Source organism: Anabrus simplex, chromosome 9 (genome assembly GCF_040414725.1).
Source record: "Anabrus simplex isolate iqAnaSimp1 chromosome 9, ASM4041472v1, whole genome shotgun sequence".
Lineage (NCBI taxonomy): Eukaryota > Metazoa > Arthropoda > Insecta > Orthoptera > Tettigoniidae > Anabrus > Anabrus simplex.
In genome coordinates, this window is record NC_090273.1 from 170,222,464 (window position 1) to 170,244,385 (window position 21,922).

The 21,922-nt window shown below is 39.3% G+C and overlaps 1 protein-coding gene across 2 annotated transcripts in view; it reads left to right on the plus strand.

The window, feature by feature from the left end:
• Gen (XPG-like endonuclease) overlaps positions 1 to 21,922 on the plus strand; it is a 244,982-nt gene that overhangs the window by 84,395 nt on the left and 138,665 nt on the right. Inside the window, exon 3 of one of the 2 annotated variants that reach the window (XM_067153912.2) lies at positions 20,064 to 20,153. In XM_067153912.2, the coding sequence (XP_067010013.2) occupies positions 20,064 to 20,153 (90 nt within the window). The remainder of the gene's footprint in view (positions 1 to 20,063; positions 20,154 to 21,922) is intronic. The other variant, XM_067153913.2, reaches the window with a different exon arrangement.

A 21,922-nucleotide genomic window follows, 5' to 3' on the forward strand; every position in this document is an offset into this window, starting at 1 on the left:
TTTATGTTTTGTGTGACTTCTCTATATTTATCAGCTATATATAAAATGTTTTTTTGAAAACTGAAGTCAGTCAGTCCGGCCATTCTATCTGGTCAATTTCCTTCATTCTTTTTTTTAACTGAAAGGTATTCATGCACAGATGTGTCATCAGGTACTATAAATCTCTTAACTTCTGCCTTCCTCAAATTATTTGATTTTTCAATTTTTTGTCTTTTTGAAGCAATCATTTCTTTGGTTCTAATGAGGTACGGAGTTCGTTTTGGCCTAAGAACACTCAGTGGATCAAGCTCTTTCATTTCAGCTCTTAACTATTCAAATTGGTTGATTCTGAGGAAAGTTATGAGTGCACATTCAATTTGACATCTCATTTATTCAACATTTTTTCTCATTGAAGCAATCATATCTTTCGTTGTAATTGAGGTATGCAGTTAGGTTTGGTCTAAAAACACTCAGTGGATGAAGCGCTTTCTTTTGAGGTGATGACTACTTAAATTGGTAGATCCTGAGAAAAGTTACGAGTACATTTGTCGAAGGACTTTTTAACATTTCGGCGCGTAGTGTTGTTCCAAGGAACGTTTAATTCAATTTCTTTGTGTGGTGTATTTTCAAATGTTTTGTTGACAATATTGCATTCTATTACCACAGCAGATCATGTGTTTTATTTCATTAACTGGAAACTTTGCAAATACATCCGCAAGGATAGTAACGAACAACACTGCACTTTGTACATTGCGGGCGGAACCAGCGGGAAACTGCTAGTTTCTAATTAATTGGTGTGGATCAAAGTTCCTCTTTCGTTTATTGCTTTTTTTTTTTTTTTTTTTTGAGGTGTGAACTTAATTTTGATTTTGACTATGTAATGATCTGAACCTATATCTACTCCTCTTAATACTTTAACATTGTAGATTTCTCTGTGGAAGGTTTTGTCCATAAATACGTGATCCAGCTGCCATTCCCTTTTTCTCCAATCAGGATGTTTCCAAGTTTTATTTTTGTTGGGCCTCCTTTTGAAGTATGTGGACTTTGAGATCAGTTTTTGTTCTCCGCAGAGTTCAACAAGTCTTTGACCATTCTTATTTGTATGTTTATGTGGAGCCCATTTCCCAGTGATATCTCGGTATTTCTTTTCTCTTCCGAGTTGGGCATTGAATTCCCCTAAAAGGATCTTAACGTTGTTAATATTTATTTGGTTTACAGTTTGGTCAAGGAGATCCCGAAACTTTTCCACATCTTTCCTAGTCTTTGTTAGAAAATTCTTTTCATTAATAGGGGCATGGGCATTTATGATGGTATAAATTTTGTTGGATGCTTTTAAACTCAAAGTTGCGATTCTAGGTGAGATGGCTTGAAAATCGATTATAGAATCTATTATTTTCACATTGGCTATAAACCCAGTTCCAAATTGGGGGACATTGTTTCATTACCCTTAGTCCAGGTTTCCCGTTGTAAATTCTGTAGCCTTGAGATTCGAATGGTTCTTCTGTAGTATTTCTCATCTCTTGGAGTCCCACTACTAAAACTTTCTGTTTATCTAATTCATCCATCAAGTTCTTTAGTGAGTTGCAATGTAGTTGATCTGATCTTCTTTGATCCTGTTCTTATGTGCTGGCATAGGAATGGGTGATTGCCAATGCTCCGACTCGTTGACGCCGTCTAGGTGGCTACCCACTGGATCCAAAGTAGCCGTCTCCTGCTTTCTTGGACAGGACGGTGGAATTTTTTTCCTAAAAGACCTTTCGATGGTTGACTTTCGAAGTTAATTAACCTTGGGTGGAGCAAGCTCCGATTTACAACTATGGTTGTTAACTGCAGAGGGACAACTCCAGATGTTCAGGGTTCTGGGTTGGCATTTCCTCCTAACCCAATGAGGTATGGTTTTCCCGCCAATACTCGGATGGTTGATTGCAGTGGTTTCCCTCTGGGCGATGGGGTCGCCACGTCCCTATGTCATATATATATATATAATATTATATCCGCTAGATATAGCGGATGCGTCCGTGGCTCAGGGGGCAGCGCGCCAGCCTCTCACTGCTGGGTTCCGTTGTTCAAATCCTGGTTACTCCATGTGAGATTTCTGCTGGGCAAAGCGGAGGCGGGACAGGTTTTTCTCCAGGTACTCCAGTTTTTCCTGTCATATTTCATTCCAGCAACACTCTCCAGTATCATTTCATTTCATCCGTCATTCATTAATCATTGCCCCAAAGGAGTGCAACAGGCTTCAGCAGCCGGCACAGTTCCAATCCTCACCACTAGATGGGGGCTTTATTCATTCCATTCCTGACCCGGTCAAATGACTGGAAACAGGCTGTGGATTTTTATTATAATTATATTTAGAACTCGTGTGGTAATTTGACAAACATTTTGTCACTGAGCTCTAATATTTTGTTTTGAATTTTCTCAAGTACCAATACTGCATTCATGATCTTTATGTTAAAATCATTTCATATGCTAATGTGCTGTGTTTGTGTGCTGATGATGGCTCCAAGAGGTGAAACATGTCCACTTTTGTTCTATTATAGATGAGACCTATGTAGAATTTCTATAATGTGGAAAGTTGTTGTGGAGTGTTTTATTTGTAAATTTAAAATTTTACTTACTGTTTGATGTGGAATGTTGAGGTGGAATATTTTATTCATATTTCATTTAGCTACCTAACCTGTATGGTGTAAAATATTTTTGTAGTATGTTTTATTTTTATTCATTTTGTAACTACTAAATTGTAGGCCTAAATGATTTTTCTCTAATAGCTGGAACAATAAAGGTAGCAGGTAGAGACCCTCTTCGGAGGCAGCCCTGCCCAGGGAGTGGCGCCCCTGCCTATGTGAGTCCCAGAGCACATTGACCCGGTGTGTAACATCTGGTATGGGTCCCAGCTCAGGGTTACGAGTGAAGACCTCAGCGGCATCTACGGCAGAGAAGGTGGACGTCGGTATGGCGGAGATGGCGGAAGGTGCATACCCGTAACGTCTGTACTCCAGAGGAGCGGCTACGAAAGGCGTCTGTCTCCATGTTAGGGGCGGCCTAATTTTGAACCGGGCAGTAGGTATAAAATGCCTTTGGGTGTGGCGAGCCCATCGTAACAATAGCCTATATGGACAAAGCAGATATGGTGCCTCGGAAAAGGGCGTCCCCTGCTAAAAGCGACGCGCAGCTCTTCAGGTGCTGGGGGAACTGTGAAAAATGGGCAACCAGCACCAAACTACATCAAAATTGCAACAGTACTGACGGGAAAGACAGAAGAACTGGTTGACTTCATGATAGAAAAAGATATAGCCATACTTGGACTGTGCGAGACCAAGAAGAGGGGTACAGGGGAGATCCCTCTGAGAGAAGGATACAGGCTGTATTACAGCGGAGGACCTGAAGCAAAAAATGGAGTGGCCATCATACTTAGAAGAGAAATCCAAGAATATCTGGAATATACAAAGTACGTCAGCGATAGGATGATGATGATGAGGCTCATGTTTGAAAATGGCATGAAAGATCTATTTCAGTTGTATGCCCCACAAACTGGTTGCATAGATGAACATCTAGAGGACTTCTTAGAGGAAGTGGAGAGACAGATAGAAGATAAAGAAGTACTATTGATGGGAGATCTAAATGCATAAGTTGGAATGAAAAGACAAGGAAAGGAAGATGTTGTAGGGCCCTTTGGATATGGAAATGTAAATCCAGAAGGCGAGTTGTTGGTGGATTTTTGCATGAGGAATCAAATGATTGTTGGAAACACCTGGTTTAGGAAGAAGAACAGTCAGAAGATTACAAGGTATGGCTGGGGAGACAGACGAGCAAAGACCATGATTGATTATATAATCATAGAGAAAGAACACCGGAAGAACCTTGTAGATGTAACAGCCATGCCTGAAGAAGCCTTTGGTGGAGATCATAGAGTTGTGATAGGAAAATTGAAAGTTGGAAAGATTGAAAAAACCCAATTAAGAAGAGAGAAAAGAATTAAAGTATGGAAGTTGAAGGAGAAAAGCATACAAGAAGAATTTCAAAGGGAAATAATACCCTTGGTACCCAGGACAGAGGTGGGGAATGTTGAAGAGGAATGGAAAAGATTTAAGGAAGCACTGGTTGGATGTGCAGAAAAGGTGTGTGGTAGAACATCAGGAAATGTGAAAGACAAAGAAACACACTGGTGGAATGATAGGGTAAAGATTAAAGTGAAGGAAAAGAAAATGGCATGGAAAGCATGGAAAAATCTAAGACTGAAGAAAGTAGAAGGAAATATGTGGAAGCAAAGAATTTGGCCAAGAAAGTAGTGGAGGAAGAAAAGAGGAAAAGCTGGGCCTTATTCACACAGACATTGAGAGATGATATGCAGGGCAGCAAGAAATTACTGTATGGTATCTTAAGAAACAAAAAGAGAGATCAAGTAAACACCAGATTTGTGAAGGATGAAGGTGGCATAATTTTAACAAAGCCAGAAGAAATAAGAAATAGATGGAGAGAGTATTTTCAGAAGCTGCTGAACATAAGAACGGATGACAGTCATTCAATGGACGACCAGGAAAGGCAGTTAGTTGACGAAGAAATGGATAAAGAAATTACAATGAATGAAATTGAAATGGCAGTAAGAAAGATGAAGAATGGAAAAACTGCTGGAATAGATGAAATTTCAGTGGAGATGATAAAGGCAGCTGGAGCTGTAAGCCTGCAGTGGACATATCGGGTTCTCAGGAATGTCTGGGAGAATAAGGAGGTCCCTGAGGATTGGCAAAAAGGAATAATCATCCCAATTTTCAAGAAAGGTGATAAGAAAGTTTTGAAGAACTACAGGGGAATTACTCTAATATCCCATGTTGCTAAGATAATGGAAAGGATACTGGAAAGTAGAATAAGGTTGAGGGTTGAGAAGCAGATACAGGAAAATCAGTTTGGTTTCAGAAGTGGAAGGTCAACAATAGAGCCCATTTTCATTATGAGACAACTAATGGAAAAGCATTGGGAGTACGGGAATGATATGGTGATGACATTCATTGATATTGAAAAGGCATATGACAGTGTCCCTAGGACGAAAGTTTGGGACAGTCTGGTGCAAAAAGGAATTGGACAGGGATTAATAAAAATAACCATGGCATTGTATAAGGAATGTTGTAGTTGCGTGCAAACACAAGTTGGCGGGACAAGTTGGTTCAAAATAACTAGTGGGCTGAGACAGGGAAGTGTTCTATCACCAATGCTGTTTACAATAGTAATGGATGACATCATGAGAACAGCAAAAGCAGCATATGGAGGAAGAGAAATGAACATGATGTTATTTGCAGATGATATTGTGATTTGGGGAGAAGACGACAGGAAGGTTCAAGAACAGTTGAATGTGGTGAATGGGAAGATTGAAGAATGTGGATTGAAAATAAGTGTAGAAAAGAGTAAAACTCTTGTTATGACTAGAGGGGAGAAAGAAGGGAAAGGTCAGATTAGACTTGCAGACAAGTCCCTGGAAGTAGTGGAAACGTTTAAATACCTGGGGAGTGAATTAATGGAGAATGCTCGACTGGATGCTGAGATTAGTAAAAGGATTCAAGCTGGAAGTTGTTTCTATCATAGTGTAAGAAATATGTTATGGGACAAAGATGTGCCAATGGAAGCAAAGGATACTATGTACAGGATGTATTACGTACCCATAACAACTTACGGAGCAGAAACTGGACAATGACAAAGAAGGATGAGAGTCGCATACAGGCATCCGAAATGAAATTCTTGAGGAGTATGATACAGAAGAGTAGAAGAGACAAAATAAGGAATGAGAAAATCCGGGAAGAAATTGGAGTGGAAAAAATGAATGATCAAATAGAGAAGAGCCGATTAAGATGGTTTGGGCACATAAAGCGAATGAGCGACGAAAGAATGCCAAAAAAGGTGATGGAAATGCAAATCCAAGGAAGGAGAGGGCGTGAACGACCACGATTGAGATGGAAGGATACCATCCAACACAGCATTATAGAAAGAAACCTGGACTGGGACACTGTGTTGGAGGAGGAGTGGTGGAAAGACCGAAGAAAGTGGAGAGGAACCATATTTGCCCCTACCCGGCTACAGCTGGATAAAGGGAAATGATGATGATGATGATGAGCTGGAACAATCCAGAAAGGTTGTGATGTGGACTTGTAAAACAGGGTGTGTTGGCCTTTGTCAGTTGTGGATTCTAGAAACAGTCCTTACATATTCTGGAAAATATAAGGTTCGAGATTTGTGATTGTATATATTCTGGAATATTGTTTAAACATTGCGACTGGATACAGAGTTGTGATTGGTGGATCTGGGTGGCAATAGGCAAACTCCTGCTTTCTGATTGGCCACTCCGTAATTGGCCAAGGCCAGACTTCCCTTTTTAAAGTGAGCGAGGGCAGGATTTTGCAGTCTGTCTTTGGTCTGCCTGTCGTTCTCTCGTCTGACCGAAGTTTTGACGTCATCGGCGACTCCTCGCTCCCGGGATGGGCCACCTCGGTGGTAAGCATTTTGATTAAGTTCCACCTTAAATTATGTTTAATGTTGGCTTGCATCTTCATATAGGAGTTTGCCCTAACCCCACCCAGACTCGCCACTCAATTATGTTTCTCTCATGTTTTAGAAGGTATGTTCACCTTTCTTATTTGTAATTGTATTTTGTGTGCCTTGTTCCCTTCTGTATCGTATTGTAGAACTTAGATTATGCTAAAATGTTTTGGGTTAACTTCTTGCCTTAATACCAAAGCTCTTGTCAAAGAACATCTAATCTTGTGTTCGTAAATTGTGCATCTGGATTATTGGATAGATTAATTTTGTGCGGAACTCACCTTGTAAAAGTTTCCTTTGAAAATAATATCTTGAAAACGAGACATCACCGTTGATTTTTGTCGAGACCCGCAACCTTCGCTTTCCTATGATCTCTGGTAGGTCCCCAGTCCCCGTTCCATGTTCCTTGTTTTATAGCTGATAAGTTGTCCAACCTGATATTTGTCTCTGTATATCGCGGCGCAGTTCAGCTGATGTTAATTGTAATTTTTAATTTCGTGTGGCTATTTCTAGCCGAGTGCAGCCCTTGTAAGGCAGACCCTCCGATGAGGGTGGGCGTCATCTGCCGTGTGTAGGTAACTGCGTGTTATTGTGGTGGAAGATAGTGTTATGTGTGGTGTGTGAGTTGCAGGAATGTTGGGGACAGCACAGACACCCAGCCCCCGGGCCATTGGAATTAACCAATGAAGGTTAAAATCCCCGACCTGGCCGGGAATCGAACCCGGGACCCTTTGAACTGGAGGCCAGTACGCTGACCATTCAGCCAACGAGTTGGACATGTTAATTGTGTGTCTAGGGTTTGAAAGGTACCGTGTAATTTAATTTATTTTCCTCCCTCTTAAACTGTGTCTCTGTGTAACCGCCCAGTACCGGTTGCAATAGAGCTGTGTTCTCACATTTTTGTAGGCGACTTTGTACTTCTTGGGGCGTGATTCTGGTGGTCGAGAATTAAAATCAGATAAGTAGCAGTCTCTTGAAAATGATGCGTCACAATCTCATCGTGTATTGATTACGCAGTTAAACTATATATATTTTTCTCAAGTTAAATAGTCAATACGGACCAACATGAACATGGTTACTTGTAATGCTTCAGCCTCGTGTTGGTAGATTTACTGGCACGTAAAAAAACTCCTGCGGGACATCCAGCTCTGGGAGATACAACCTTGAATTTCTGTCTATTAAGCACGAAGCAGAGGCACACTCTCTCTCCTTGGGCTCTAGTGCTTCGCGTTCCTAAAATGTGCCTTTTACGGAGTGGGAATTGCAGAGTGCACTTGTGCTGTGCAGAGACATGGCTCCCAGCCCGGACAAAATTCATAATCAAATGCTTAACCTCATGCCATACTTTGAAGGAATGTTCTGTCCAGCGAGTGAAAGGAAACTTCCGCCTATGTGCATGGACTATCTACAGGTGCATATTACGGTTGCCAACCCAGCAAGGTTTCTTCTATAAATTGCAAAATGTAACCATCAAATGTCACGAACTACCTGAACTTCATTTTTATATCATAAACAGCAACTCGCTTCTGGAATAAGAAAAAAATAAAACGTACCTCACCACGTTTAATTTGTAAACATATAGGGCAGCAGCCTGGAGTGGCGCGGATTGGCTTGAGAATATTGATGTTGATATTCACAAGGAAAGTGTGCGAAGTGAAAATAATTCATCTTCAAATTATATTGGTGAAGGTTAATCTGATTCTATTTCTGAAGAGCCAGCACCAACAGATAATTGAAGATTTACACAAGGTGTACCAATGTCAACAGGTAGGAATACCGGTAATGTCCAGCTTTGGGAATTTTTAGCTGATGTCACTTGTAAGCCGTTTGTGAAATTCACTTTGTGATAAAGAGAAGGTTACGAGATAATTTATCAGAACTGTAAGTGGTCAATGAATTTCTAACCCTACAGTTCTGGTATCACGTAACAAAAGAAACCAGAGTGCATATGTCTGTAAATTTCTTGTATCTTTGCCAAACCATTTTCTTGGATTGTTTCCCCCAAATATTTGAATTGCTTTACCCTTTTGATTGAACCAACATCTGTTCCTAACACTTTTGGAGCATTTTTGATATTCGTCATGAATTTTGTTTTATTTGCCGAAATTCTTAAGCCTGCCATGTTGGCTGTCTCTTCCAGAAGATTTACTTGTATTGCTGCATTGGTCTGGCTTTCAGAGAATATGGCAAAATTGTCTGCAAATGCTAGGCAATTTTTTGCAACACCTTTGTTCTTTCTCCCCAGCATAAGTGGTAATATATTATGATGCTTCAGTTTTTTGTTCCAAATTCTCACAACTTTTTCCAAGATACAGTTGAAAAGGAGTGGAGACAACCCACCACCTTGTCTGACATCTAAAAGGTTGTGATATCTCACCCATTAAACTTTTGAGACTGTGTCTGTAAGGGTTTCGCAGATCAGGTTTGCCAATTTGGTTTTCACTCCAAACTCTTGTATGGTTTTATCTATCAACAGAGTCAAAAGCTTTTTTAAAATCAATGAATGTTATGACTATGTCTTTCGAGTTCATTTGTCTGTGACGAATTAGTGACTTCAAGTTGAATATCTGTTCAGAGCAAGACCTACCCTTTTTAAATCGAGCTTGATATTCGCCCAGTTGGCTCTCAAATGTAGATTGTACTCTTTTGAGTAATAAATATTTTTGTGAATACTTTTATTATTATTATTATTATTATTATTATTATTATTATTATTATTATTATTATTATTATTATTATATATAATTCGCTGGGGCCATCAAGGACCATGTTAAGTCTTGTTGCATTTGACACTGAACTTGGCCTTCTTTAGAGCCCAAATTTCCCTCGTTCTTTGTGAGTGGGCCTGCTTACGCTCCTCTGTCCAAGGGGCACCGTGTCTTCTCTTCGGTTGCTCGTCTCGGTTTAGCCCGTTCGTCAATATTTTCTTGCGGAAGAGATCTCTGTTAAGGGCGTCTTCAGCTGAGATATGTAGCATTTGCAGGTCTTCTTTGGTATTTCGAAACCAGGGAATTGTGGTTTTGGGGTTTGAATCAAAAAAGTGGAAGATTTCTTTAGTTAACTTTCTTCCGTCCATTCTTTTCAGATGACCGTAAAATCGTGCCCATCTTTTTCTGATTGTGTCGGTAATTTTCTCTATTTTGCTGTAGACTTCCTTGTTGGATCTCTTTTGATGGATTCCATTTCTGTACTTTGATCCCAAGATTCCTCTCACAATTTTGGGTTCTCTTTTCTCCAGTTCTTCAAGGAGTCCTTTGTTGGCATTTAGAGACAGGGTTTCGGCTGCATATAGAACTACTGGCTTCAGAACTGTTTCATAGTGACGTATCTTGGTGTTTTGGGAAAGGCATTTTTTGTTGTAGATTGTGCGGGATGTTTGGTAGGCTATTTCCAGGTTGCGTACTCGCTCCTGATGTGCTTCTTTGTCCAGTCCATTTTTCATGATGATCTCGCCCAGGTATTTGAATTTGTCTACTCGGGTGATGTCCCCGTATTTTGTATGGAGTTGTGGTGGAGCCTCTTTGATGTTAGTCATTACTTCTGTTTTCTCAAACGATATCTGCAAACCAGTTTGTTCGGCAATTTCCTTTAAAATTTCAACTTGAGCTCTAGCGGTTTCTATGTCGTTTGAGAGAACAGCAATATCATCGGCAAATGCTAAGCAGTCTGTTGCGATCCCCTTGGATTTGGTTCCTATTCTCAATGGACTGTAGTTGGTTTCTTGTAATCTCACCCGCCAGGTTCTGATGATCTTTTCAAGAACACAGTTGAAGAGTATCGGGGATAGCCCATCACCTTGTCGGACTCCTGTTTTGATGTCAAAGGAATGCGAGAGACATCCGCGGAACTTCACCTTGGATTTTGTATCGGTCAGGGTGGCTCTAATTAATGCCAGCAGTTTCAAATCAACTCCAAATTCATTTAAGATGTTTAGCAGGACTTCCCGGTCAATGGAGTCGTACGCTTTCTTAAAGTCCACAAAGACAGACACATACTGCTTGGACCATAGTGTACAATATCTGATGATCGTTTTGAGATTTTGGATCTGTTCAGCTGTTGAGCAACCTTTTCTGAACCCTCCTTGGTATTCACCTATTTGATGTTCGACTTGTGCTTCCAAACGCTCCAGGATGGCAAGTGATAGAATTTTGTAAGTCACGGGTAGCAAAGATATTCCTCTGTAGTTGTTGATGTTCTTCATGCTGCCTTTTTTGTGTAATGAATGGATCAAAGCTATTTTCCAATCTTCGGGTAGTTTCTCCTTGTTCCAAATTTCTTCTATTTGCTTTTTGCAAGATATCAAGTTATTCCTCTGGGGCATATTTCCATAGTTCTGCTACCACTGAGTCTTCCCCCGGCGCTTTGTTATTTTTGAGACGGGCAATGTGGCGCTTGATTTCATCTCTGTCAGGTGGTCTGGAATCTGGGTACCTGAGTAAGGGTTCCTTGGTCTCAATGGCGCTTTGGGGTTTAGAGCAATTAAGTAAATTCTTGAAGTAATCTGCCAGAATGCTGCAATTTTCTTCATTTGATGTCGCCAGTGTGCCGTCTTTTCGCTCAAAGCATAGAGATGGTGGTTTATAGCCAGTGAGTTTGCGTTTGAAGGCTCTGTAGTACTCTCTGCTTTCATTCTTCCTAAAGTTTTGTTCTATCTTTTCAGTGAGAGATTTTTCGTATTTACGTTTCTCAGTTCTGAACACCCTAGCTGCTTGGGCATGTTGGCTTTTGTAGGTTTCTCAATCTTTTCTGATTTCGTAGAGTAGTACTGTTTCCACACATTGAGTCTTTCTTGGAGGACTGATTCGCAGGTACTATTCCACCAGGCATGCTTTTTGCTTCTCTTGATTTCTGCAACGTCTTTGGCGACCTCAACAAGGAGTTGCAAGTGATAAAAATCATTGTTGTCCGTATTGAAGATACTGAATGTAGGATGTTAAAAGGTTTGTTTTTTTCCACCTATTCAATACATATAAATTTTATAATTTAGGAATTTATTGTAGGTTCCACTTGAGACATGTTTCGCCCTTCATTGAGGGCATCATCAGTCAAAATATCACCTCAAGGTAAAAAATCAGGTAACTGGTTAGTAGTAGACATGTACAAATTAATACATATTATTAACAACATACAAAAATTAAGTATGGGAAATAGTTGCACAAAAGTGATGGTTGAACATGTAGGTTTATAGATGAAAAGTCAGCACCAATGCCTAAAATTAACATAGTAGGGTTCTGCAGTGGTGCTCTGGAGAAACAGTTGACGCAATCATATGATAATAAAAAGTTTAAAAATATTTACATTATAACAATTAAGGGAGAAAAGGTGTAGTGTTTGGCGTCAATGTTTGTAACCTAAAATTGATGTCAAAGGTTGGTAACTATACAGTATTTACACTGTTCTATTGAACAGTTGAGATAAAGTTTTAAAAAATATTTACATTTAACATTCAGCGTAAATGTTTGTAAATAAAAGCTAATGTCAGTGGTTGGTAACTATATAGTAATTACATTATCTAATTGAATAGTTGAGAATTTGCAATTATATACATAATTACACAAGAGCAGTTGGTGCGCAAGGATTTAAAAAAAAAAATAATAATAAAAAAAAAAAAAATTTAGTACCAAGTGCGTCCTGATGTTTTAGAGGTTGGAAGAAGGAAATAGCATTGACATTTCAGAAATATGTAGAGCAGTTTCTATTAGTTAAAAATCACCGGGGGTAGGGAAAATTTCATAGCCAAATGAGGTTTTATGGGCATCAAACTGAAAGTTTTCCAGTTGCAGCGCCGAGATCGGGACGGAGACAGGTAAGTGTGGCTGGAGATTCATGGGTAATCCGTGCGTTTGAACGGCAACAATGGTGAACAGTTAATAGTGGGTAATTGCTAATTAGGAAAAATGTTGCGGGTTGAAACTTCCGCTTATTCTTTTAGTTCACTTCTGTAGCATCGATTGTGATGTGAAGACCTCGGTGTGAAATGCCGGTGAGACAAAATGATATTGTTCCGTGGAATAAAGTAAGGCGGACTACGGGATGAAGTTGTTGTTCTTTACTGGTCTGGTGAGATAGAATAGAGTTGCTTGTGTTGTGGACTGCTGCGGAGAGATTAGAATGTATAACGGCAACTGCAGAGTCAGAGCATTATGGCTGGGGTGAGGCATCTTCTTATTCTGACTGCGAAGAGGAGCCGTAGTGGCACGCCATATTTGTGCCGATGTGCGCTGGGTTCCGGTGAGTTGTTGAAAGTTGTATTGTATGAAGTGGAAGTTATCTGTAATTGAGATGTTAATAGTATTAGTTGGTGTGTAAGAAAGGTTTATGGTAAGTAATGAAGAGTGAATGTTATGTTACGTACCTGTTGTGTCGCTGAGATGTAATTGTTGATGAGAATTGGTGGACTATGAATGAGGCTCAGTCGGTAATACGCACATACGGTTAGCAATGGCGGCGGGAGGCGTGGAGAGCTTTGGGGGGGAGGGGCATGGGCGGAGTCATGCGCAAAGGTGAGCTGTCAGAATGGAGGAAGGTAGAGTGGAGGGGCGAGCTTGTTGTGTATAGGGAGTGCAGGTTGATGTAGTGTTGGTTATAAAAAGGGGGGGGGGATAAGGAACCGAAAGTTACGCGGATAATATTGATGCCATTTGTTAATGTGGTGAATGTTATTTGCTTGTGCTGGGTGTTGTACTGCTTTTGAAGGTCGAGTGGTTCTTATTTCTCGTGTTGTATCGGTGGGGTCGTGGTGGAGGGGGAGGTGCTTGGGTGGGAGGACGTGTGGGCTTGCTGTTGTTGTGTGTGGGGGAATTGGTCGGAAAGGGGGAGGTGGGGGGTAGGGGGGTAATTGTCGACGTGCTGGGTGAGTTAGTTAATGTGGTATTGAGGATTTTAGACAAGTTGTTGCCTTGAAAATTTATTTTTTGTAGTAAGGTGGGAATTTGTTCATAAAGGGGGTTTTTTAAATCTATTATCTCGTTGAGGTTTTTATCCTTGTTGAAGTGTTGGTCTAGATAGATGTATAGGTTCTCAAACTCAGTCATTAGTTTGCCTTTCTCGACTTTTTTTAGGATTGTTAAGTCTTGTTCTATTGTGGTGAAGTGGTGGCCAGTGTCCCTCATGTGGGTGCTCATTGCGGAAAATTTATTATGTTTTTGGGCATTGTAGTGTTCTAAATAACGGGTTTGGAAGCTTCGGCCAGTTTGTCCGATGTACGAGGAGTTGCATTGTGAACAGGTGAGTCTGTAAATACCTGAGCCCGCGTAGAGGTTTCTTCTTGGGTTGACAGAGTTCTGGTTGAAAAATATGTTCTGGTTCGTGTTCTGCGTTTTGAAAGCAATGTTGACTTCGTGCTTTTTTAGGGGGTTGGCTATCTGGTGGATGACTGGATTAGTGTATGTGAAAGTTGCGTATTTGTGTTTATTGGGTTTTATTGGGGAAAGATTTGTTGTTAATTTTAGTTTTACCTTATTGATGATCTTGTTGATCATGTTGGTGTTGAAGCCATTGAACTTGGCAATATCTGTTATGTAATCAAGTTCTTTTTTCAGATTGGTAGGTGAAAGGGGGATTTTTAAAGCTCTGTATATTAAGCTGTAGTAAGGGGCTTGTTTATGGGAGTTTGGGTGTAAGGAATTATTGTTTATTGTTAGTGGGGTGAAGGAGGGTTTTCTGTGTATTCGAAATTCAAAAGCGTTGTCCATTCGTGTGATGTTGATGTCTAAAAAATTGATGGAGCCGTTGTCCTCATCTTCTTTTGTGAATTTTATGTTGTTGTCTAAAGTGTTTAGGAATGTGAGGATGTTGTCGCTGTTGTTGCACTGTTTATTGATGATTACTAGTGTGTCGTCGACATAGCGGAGCCAAAGATGAATACCATTAATGGAATTTATAATTTTATTGTGTTCTAAGTTGTCCATATAGATGTTCGCTAGAATGCCAGAAATAGGGTCTCCCATAGCTAAGCCCTTTTGATGGTAAATCTTGTTGTTGAACGTGAAGTAATTATTGTTCAATACAAAGGTTAATATTTTAATGAACTCATCAATTTCTATTTTGCTTAGTCCACTGTGATTGGAGAGGTTGTTTTTTATGATGTTGATGGTTTCGAGAACTGGGATGTTCGGATACATGTTAGTGATGTCAAAGGAACATAGAATGTGGTTTGGTTGCAGTGTAAATTTATTCAGGGTTTGACATAGGTCAATTGAGTTCTTAATGGGGTATTTGTTGTTGAATTTGTAGTGTTTTTTGAGAAAGTAGTGTAGAAACCTTGAAGTTTTATATGTTGGACTGCCTCTACTGTTGATAATTGGTCGGATGGGGATGTCTTTTTTGTGGGTTTTGGGTAAGGACTTGGCTGTGGGTAAAGTTGGATTCATGTTGACTAGTTTAAAGATTTCTTGGTCATTTAAGAGGAAAGTTGAATTTTTGAGAAGGGTTTTCAAGTTGCGTTGTACTTTTGGTATAGGATCCTTGTTTTTTTTTTTATCCTTGCGCACCAACTGCTCTTGTGTAATTATGTATATAATTGTAAATTCTCAACTATTCAATTAGATAATGTAATTACTATATAGTTACCAACCACTGACATTAGCTTTTATTTACAAACATTTACGCTGAATGTTAAATGTAAATATTTTTTAAAACTTTATCTCAACTGTTCAATAGAACAATGTAAATACTGTATAGTTACCAACCTTTGACATCAATTTTAGGTTACAAACATTGACGCCAAACACTACACCTTTTCTCCCTTAATTGTTATAATGTAAATATTTTTAAACTTTTTATTATCATATGATTGCGTCAACTGTTTCTCCAGAGCACCACTGCAGAACCCTACTATGTTAATTTTAGGCATTGGTGCTGACTTTTCATCTATAAACCTACATGTTCAACCATCACTTTTGTGCAACTATATCCCATACTTAATTTTTGTATGTTGTTAATAATATGTATTAATTTGTACATGTCTACTACTAACCAGTTACCTGATTTTTTACCTTGAGGTGATATTTTGACTGATGATGCCCTCAATGAAGGGCGAAACATGTCTCAAGTGGAACCTACAATAAATTCCTAAATTATAAAATTTATATGTATTGAATAGGTGGAAAAAAACAAACCTTTTAACATCCTACACTCAACAAGGAGACTTTTAGCGTTGTTAAAGTCACAGTCATTTGGTCTAGCCGTCTCCTGGAACTCCTCGACCCTTTGCCGAAGTTTATCATTGTCGAAGCGTGTGATCTGTTTGGTTGTCTTCCTTATGTTTGCGGGAATTGGTTTGAATTTGATAAGAGACATATAATGATCTGAGGCCACATTGATGCCTTTCTTTACCTTGACATTCATAATCTCAGGGCTGTTTCTCCTGGAGATTGCAACATGATCAATTTGGAACTCTCCGAGAGCTTGGACGGGAGAACGCCAAGTCATTTGCTTTCTGGGTAGATGGCGAAAGTGGGTCGACATGACCTGCAGTTTGTGATTTTCGCAAATGGACACCAGTCTTTTGCCGTTGGGATTGGTTCTTTTGTGAGCAGGGTAATTTCCTATAACTTTCTTGTACTTCTGTTCATGACCTAGTTGGGCATTGAACTCACCCAAAAGAAGCTTGACATGGTGTTTGGGGATTTTGTTTAATTTTTCATCCAATAGGTCCCAGAAATTATCAACTTCGTCTGGATCAGACTTGTTCTTATCGTTTGTAGGAGCATGTGCGTTAACTAGGGCGTAGGTTTTGTTCGCGCATTTAATTGTGAGTATAGACAATCTGTCATTCACAGGTTCGAAATTTGCAAATCACAGCTCCATTGAGGATTCCTCTTTGTGCTTTGCTCTTGAAAAATCGGTAGCCTTCGGATTAAAAAATCTCTTCATCTGGGTACCTTGTTTCCTGTAGGGCCATTATGGATATCTGATTTTCGTGAAGAGCTTTGGTGAGGGTTTTCAGCTTGCCAGTTTGTGTAAGTGAATTTATGTTGAAAGTTGTTAGAAAGGTTTTAGATTTTGGCCTGAGTTTTTGACTCTCGGGGTACACCGAGACGCTCCGACTCGTTTCTTGCATGATGTCGAGTCTCCCCCAGAATCCGAACGAGACTTGTGCGCCATGGCGTTCACGACTAGGGATTTATCCGAAGATTTACCCCCCTGGGGTATGTTTCTTGAAATGTTGTGCCATCATGCTTTTTGACTTGACTTTGCTTTGGACGGGTACCCATCCTTTTACAACTAGGGTTGTTAGTCCTAGAGGTTGCCTCAAGATGTTTTCTGGCTTCTGGTCATTTACCAGTCTTTGCTGTAACCCTGGCAAGGGACCAGTTTTTTTTCACGGTGGTATTTTATTTCCCTACTACCCTCTGACTCTGCTGGCGGCAGAGCCAGCAAGCTTCCCCAATTCCAATGGGACGCGCCCGATGGAGGTAACCGGTAAATCCCCACACGGGTATTATTATTATTATTATTATTATTATTATTATTATTATTATTATTATTATTATTATTATTATTATTATTATTCAGTGTAAATCCTCAAGTACAGTGGAACCTTGGATTGCGAGTAACTTGGTCTACGAGTGTTTTGCAAGATGAGCAAATATTTAAAATAAATTGTGACTTGATAAGCGAGTGAGGTTTTGCAATACGAGCGTCACGTGTACGTACGTTTCCACCTCCCCTGTGCCTTTGTTTTCCCCTTCCCCTCCCACTCTCTTTCCTGGGAAAGTGTGTGTAATAATTTCCCGCGCTGGACTTCAGTTGGCGTGCCTCGCTCGCATAGTCAACACCGTACGAGTGTACATGTTTTATTTCTGTCATCTGTGATATGACTGTTCTGCAACGATGGGCCCTGTGAACGAAAAGAAGGCTAAAAAGGAATTTGGTCGGAAGAAGGAGATGATTACAGTGGATGAATCTGTTCAATGACAATGCAATGTCACATTTTCGTGAAATTCTCAAAAAGAGGCAAAAGCAACAGTCATTGGACAGGTTCCTCGTTAAAATTGCACGAAAAGAAAACACTTCCAATGAGCCAACCGATAGCAGTGATTCCGTTAGTGAAATTCGTGCTACACAGCAACTCTTCTCATGTTATCTCTCGTCTCCCTCACACCAACAATGATTCTATTGTAAGGTAAAGTGCAGTTTAATTGTTTTACATTATATTTTGTTTTAGAAATGTTATGCGAATAAATGTTTTTGTGTTGTGGACGAATCATACGAGTTTCAATAGTTTGTTATGGGAAAATTTGCTTTGATATATGAGCGATTTGAATTACGAGCATGTTGCCGGAACGAATTATGCTCGTAATCCAAGGTTCCACTGTATTCATATGTAGGATCGTTGTTAGTGCTGAAAGAACCATATTACATCAACTTATAAAATATATATTAAAATAAACTTATATTGTGTAGTATAAGGATGGTCTTAAAAATATTGAAACATATTTCATTAATATAACTTGGATTGCAAATTTCGTATGATAAAACAAAAATAATGCTTACTTTCAGAACTTTAAATTCAGAGCTATTATTAAATAATAATAAACGAATTGAAATTGTAAGCACATTTAAATATTTGGGTGAAAATCTCACTTGGAATTGCAATGAAAAACCATCAATAGAGAGCAGAATATATAAACTGAAGCAGGCACAACGGATAACTTGGCCTACATACAAAAAGGAATGTCTTTCGATTAATGCTAAATTTAGGCATTATAACTCTGTTATTAAACCAGAAGCAACTTATGCTTGTGAAACATTATTTAAACTCAATACTAGATCAACAACAGAACGCCAACAACGAGTTGATCGAAGGATACTCAGGACGATCATAAACAAGAAACATCAGGTGGATGGACAGTGGAGATTGTTGCCGAATGAGGTTATCTATCGGGAAAGTGAGACCATCACAGACACGATGAGAAAAAGAAGAATTGCCTTTTTTTGTCATATATTTCAACTAAGTGATAACAGTTTTAAAACAATTATTTAATTACTTTTGGATTAATAAATCAAAAAACAATTGGTTTAAAGAAGTCCAAAGTGATTTGAAGGTGTTGAATATTACCATGCAAACCATAGAAAACAGAGGCAAGAAAAGTATTTTGAAGAATAAATGCATCAGGCTTCCTCTGACCACTGTACATAGGAAACAATATGTTATAACGGATGCGGAGAGGGCAGCCAGGTCAACCAGACTCAAGACTTTTTGGGAGAAGAAAAGGAAGACAAATTTGTTGTAGTCTGATTTAAGTGCTCCAGTGTGGGTGTAAACTCTGTAAATAAATAAATAAATAAATAAATAAATAAAAATATAACTTGGTATAAATGAAATTGAGACCTGTGCAGAGTCTCTTTTAAGGAATGTTTACTGTATAGTGTGGAATGTTGTTGTAGAATATTTTATTTGTATTCCCTGCACCTACCTAGCCTGTATGGTGTAGAATATTACTGTGTAATATGTTGTTTGTATTCCCTTTATCTACTTAAGTAACTACTAGATTGTAAATTATTATTGTTCTGTGATATTTGTAACATTCCGGAAAGGTTGTGACGCGGACTTTTGGAACAGGGTATGTTGACCCCTGTCAATTCTAGAAGCATGTCCTTACTAATTCTGGAAGATGGAAAGTTCGCGATTAGTGTCTGCCTATGTTCTGGAATATTGTGAAAACATCGCTACTTGATAAAGAGTTTTGATTGGTGGATCTGGGTGGTGATAGGGAAGCTCCTGTGCTCTGATTGGTCACTCGGTAATCACACTGGGGCCAGACTTGCCTTTTTAAGAGAGTGAGGCAAGATTTCGTGGTCTTTCGTTCTCTCGTCAGTCCAGCGATCAGACGCACGTCAGCGAATCCTCGCTCCCGAGATGGGCTACCTTGGGGTAAGCACTGTTGCCTTCAGTTCCACCTTAATTTACTTTTAATGTCAGCTTGTATTGTCATATAGGAGTTTGCCCTACTCGCCCAGACTTGCCACTCAGTTTCTCAGATGCCTTAGAAAGCGTGTTAACTTTAATTTAATATTGTATTTGTATCCTGTGTTTCCTGTTAACATCAAAATTGTATTGTAGAAGTCGCATTAGGTTAAGATGTCTGTGGTTAACCTCTTCCCCCAAAGCAATGCCCTTGGCAAAGTACATCTAATTTGTATTTTGGAAATGGTGAAACTGGATAGTTTGAATAGATGAATTTTGTTTGGAATTTACCTTGTAATGTTTATTTTGGAAAATAATATCTTGAATCAAGGGATCACTGTTGATTTTTCTAGAAACCCGCAACTTTCATATCTCTATGGTCCTGGTAGGTTTCCCAGACCCGCTCCACGATCCTTTATTATAGTCGTCACTTTGTCCAACCTGATATTTATTTGTGTATTGGTGCAGTTCATCTGATGTTTATTTTGTGTTAAGGTTTTAGAGTGCCGTGTAATTTGATTTAATTTCCTCTTTTCTTAACTGTGTATCGTGTAACCACTGAAAAACCAGTTACAGAAATGTGTTTTTAATTTGTGTAGTTTTGCTCTTAGAATAACTGTTTGGTAACTCATATTTCTTTTCCTAGTGTAGCGAATTGCTGAACATGATGGGTCTCTCAAGTATTCAAAGTATGGGAGAAGCTGAAGCACTGTGTGCTCTTCTGGATCAGAACAGGGTAAGTTCTAGGGCACTTATTACCTGACTGGATAAAAGCTTCTTTTTATGGCATTGGCAGGCTGTAAGAATATGAAAACTTTCCAGTTAGTCAAATGCAATTAATAAGACTGAACACATTATTAATTGCAGAACAATCAAGTGGATGTCTAAAGATACCTCACTATAAATTCTGTTTGACGATCTGAAAAGTTGTTGAAATTTCACTGTACACTTCCTGGAAGAAAATGTCCCCAAATAGAAGCACGACGTGACCACATAATAAGGATTTCTTGACTAAACTCTATACATGGAATCTGTGAGAAAGCAAGCCTTCTGGCTGGTCCAGTGAGTGAGTGGTCTGTGCTAAAGTAGCATGGAAGAGGGAATATAACACACTGACGATACACATTTAGCTGTTGGCCTCATCAAGCCAGAAGATGGACCCTGTGTCGCAAACAGGAGACCGCAGGATAGTTCTAAATTATATGAGAATCTGTTTTCATGTGGTGGCAGAACAGTTTCTGTATGTGTTGTGGAAATAGCTGCTCTTACAGAAGATGGCAGACTCCAAACTGGGCACCACCATGAGCATTAAAGGTTATATTTTCGAAAATAAGTTATCAAAACTTAACAATTTTCACATAAAATTTCAACAAATAACAAGAAGTCAAATCAGGTGCAAGACCAGGAAAGCCAAGATTTAGAGACAATTTAACAATCGGGGCCTCAAGCCCTAATTTTTACCATTTTTTAGCTCTCAGCTCACAACTGCATATTTACCAAAGGGCAGAAAACCCCTAATAACATGGAGCACTTGCTCGAACCTTTGAATATCAAGCCTCTCTGAGGCACTTTTAGCACAAATAAAAGAGCTCACCCGCTCTCAATGTCCTGAGCCTATCAAAGGCCACAACAGACTTTACCATTAACTGCCCTAAAGGCACACTTACAAAGAAACAGGGGTATCTTGTACCCAACCCACTGGGCCTTAGTAGAAAAATAACAGGTTAAGTTAATGGCTCAAAATGCAAAATGAATGGAGGCGAGTACTTGCACTCCTAAATACACATTTTAAAACCTAAAAGGCGCTAGGCCGATGAAACAGGGGCTATTCCCAAGCTATGGAGGTGACTCATACACAGAATAAATTTAACACATTAAGGAAGAGTAGAAAAACGGTAACGAATACGTAGTCAACTCAAATCCAAAATGAAGGGGAGCTCGAGAGGGTAAAGCACTCTCTATCCCCAATTTAAGTCAAAGATATATGAAGTTTTACAAAAGCGACGGAAAATTACATTTTTGAAAATAGGTTACATAGTAAAGGTTTCGGACCTTCCCTGTGGGTTAAACTGCTGAGCTAGTAAGAAATAAAGATGTTAAGCGGCCATTACCTTATTGAAGAGCTGCTGCCTGAAGAAAGAGGCGCTTCCCGCCTCCCGTTATACGTCCATACACTAAGTTAGATGTTGATGATGTGGCCGAGAGACAAGAAAAATCAACAGTTTTTATACCCTCAAGGAAAATTCGAGAACTTTCATGAATAAAACAGCCACACCCACAGGCTTTTATTGGCTGGCTAAAGGTTACACATCAAAATTGAAGAAGAAAGACATGATTAGTCAAAAATTAATTACAGAAATAATTGATTGGCTAACTTCAAAAGTGGCAGAAAGAAAAGATTAATATTGCCAACACACAAATGAAAGAACGAAATTTAGTTATAGGAAAACTTACGAGTACAAAATATCTTCAAGAAAAGTTCCTTCACTTCGCACCAGGGTGTAT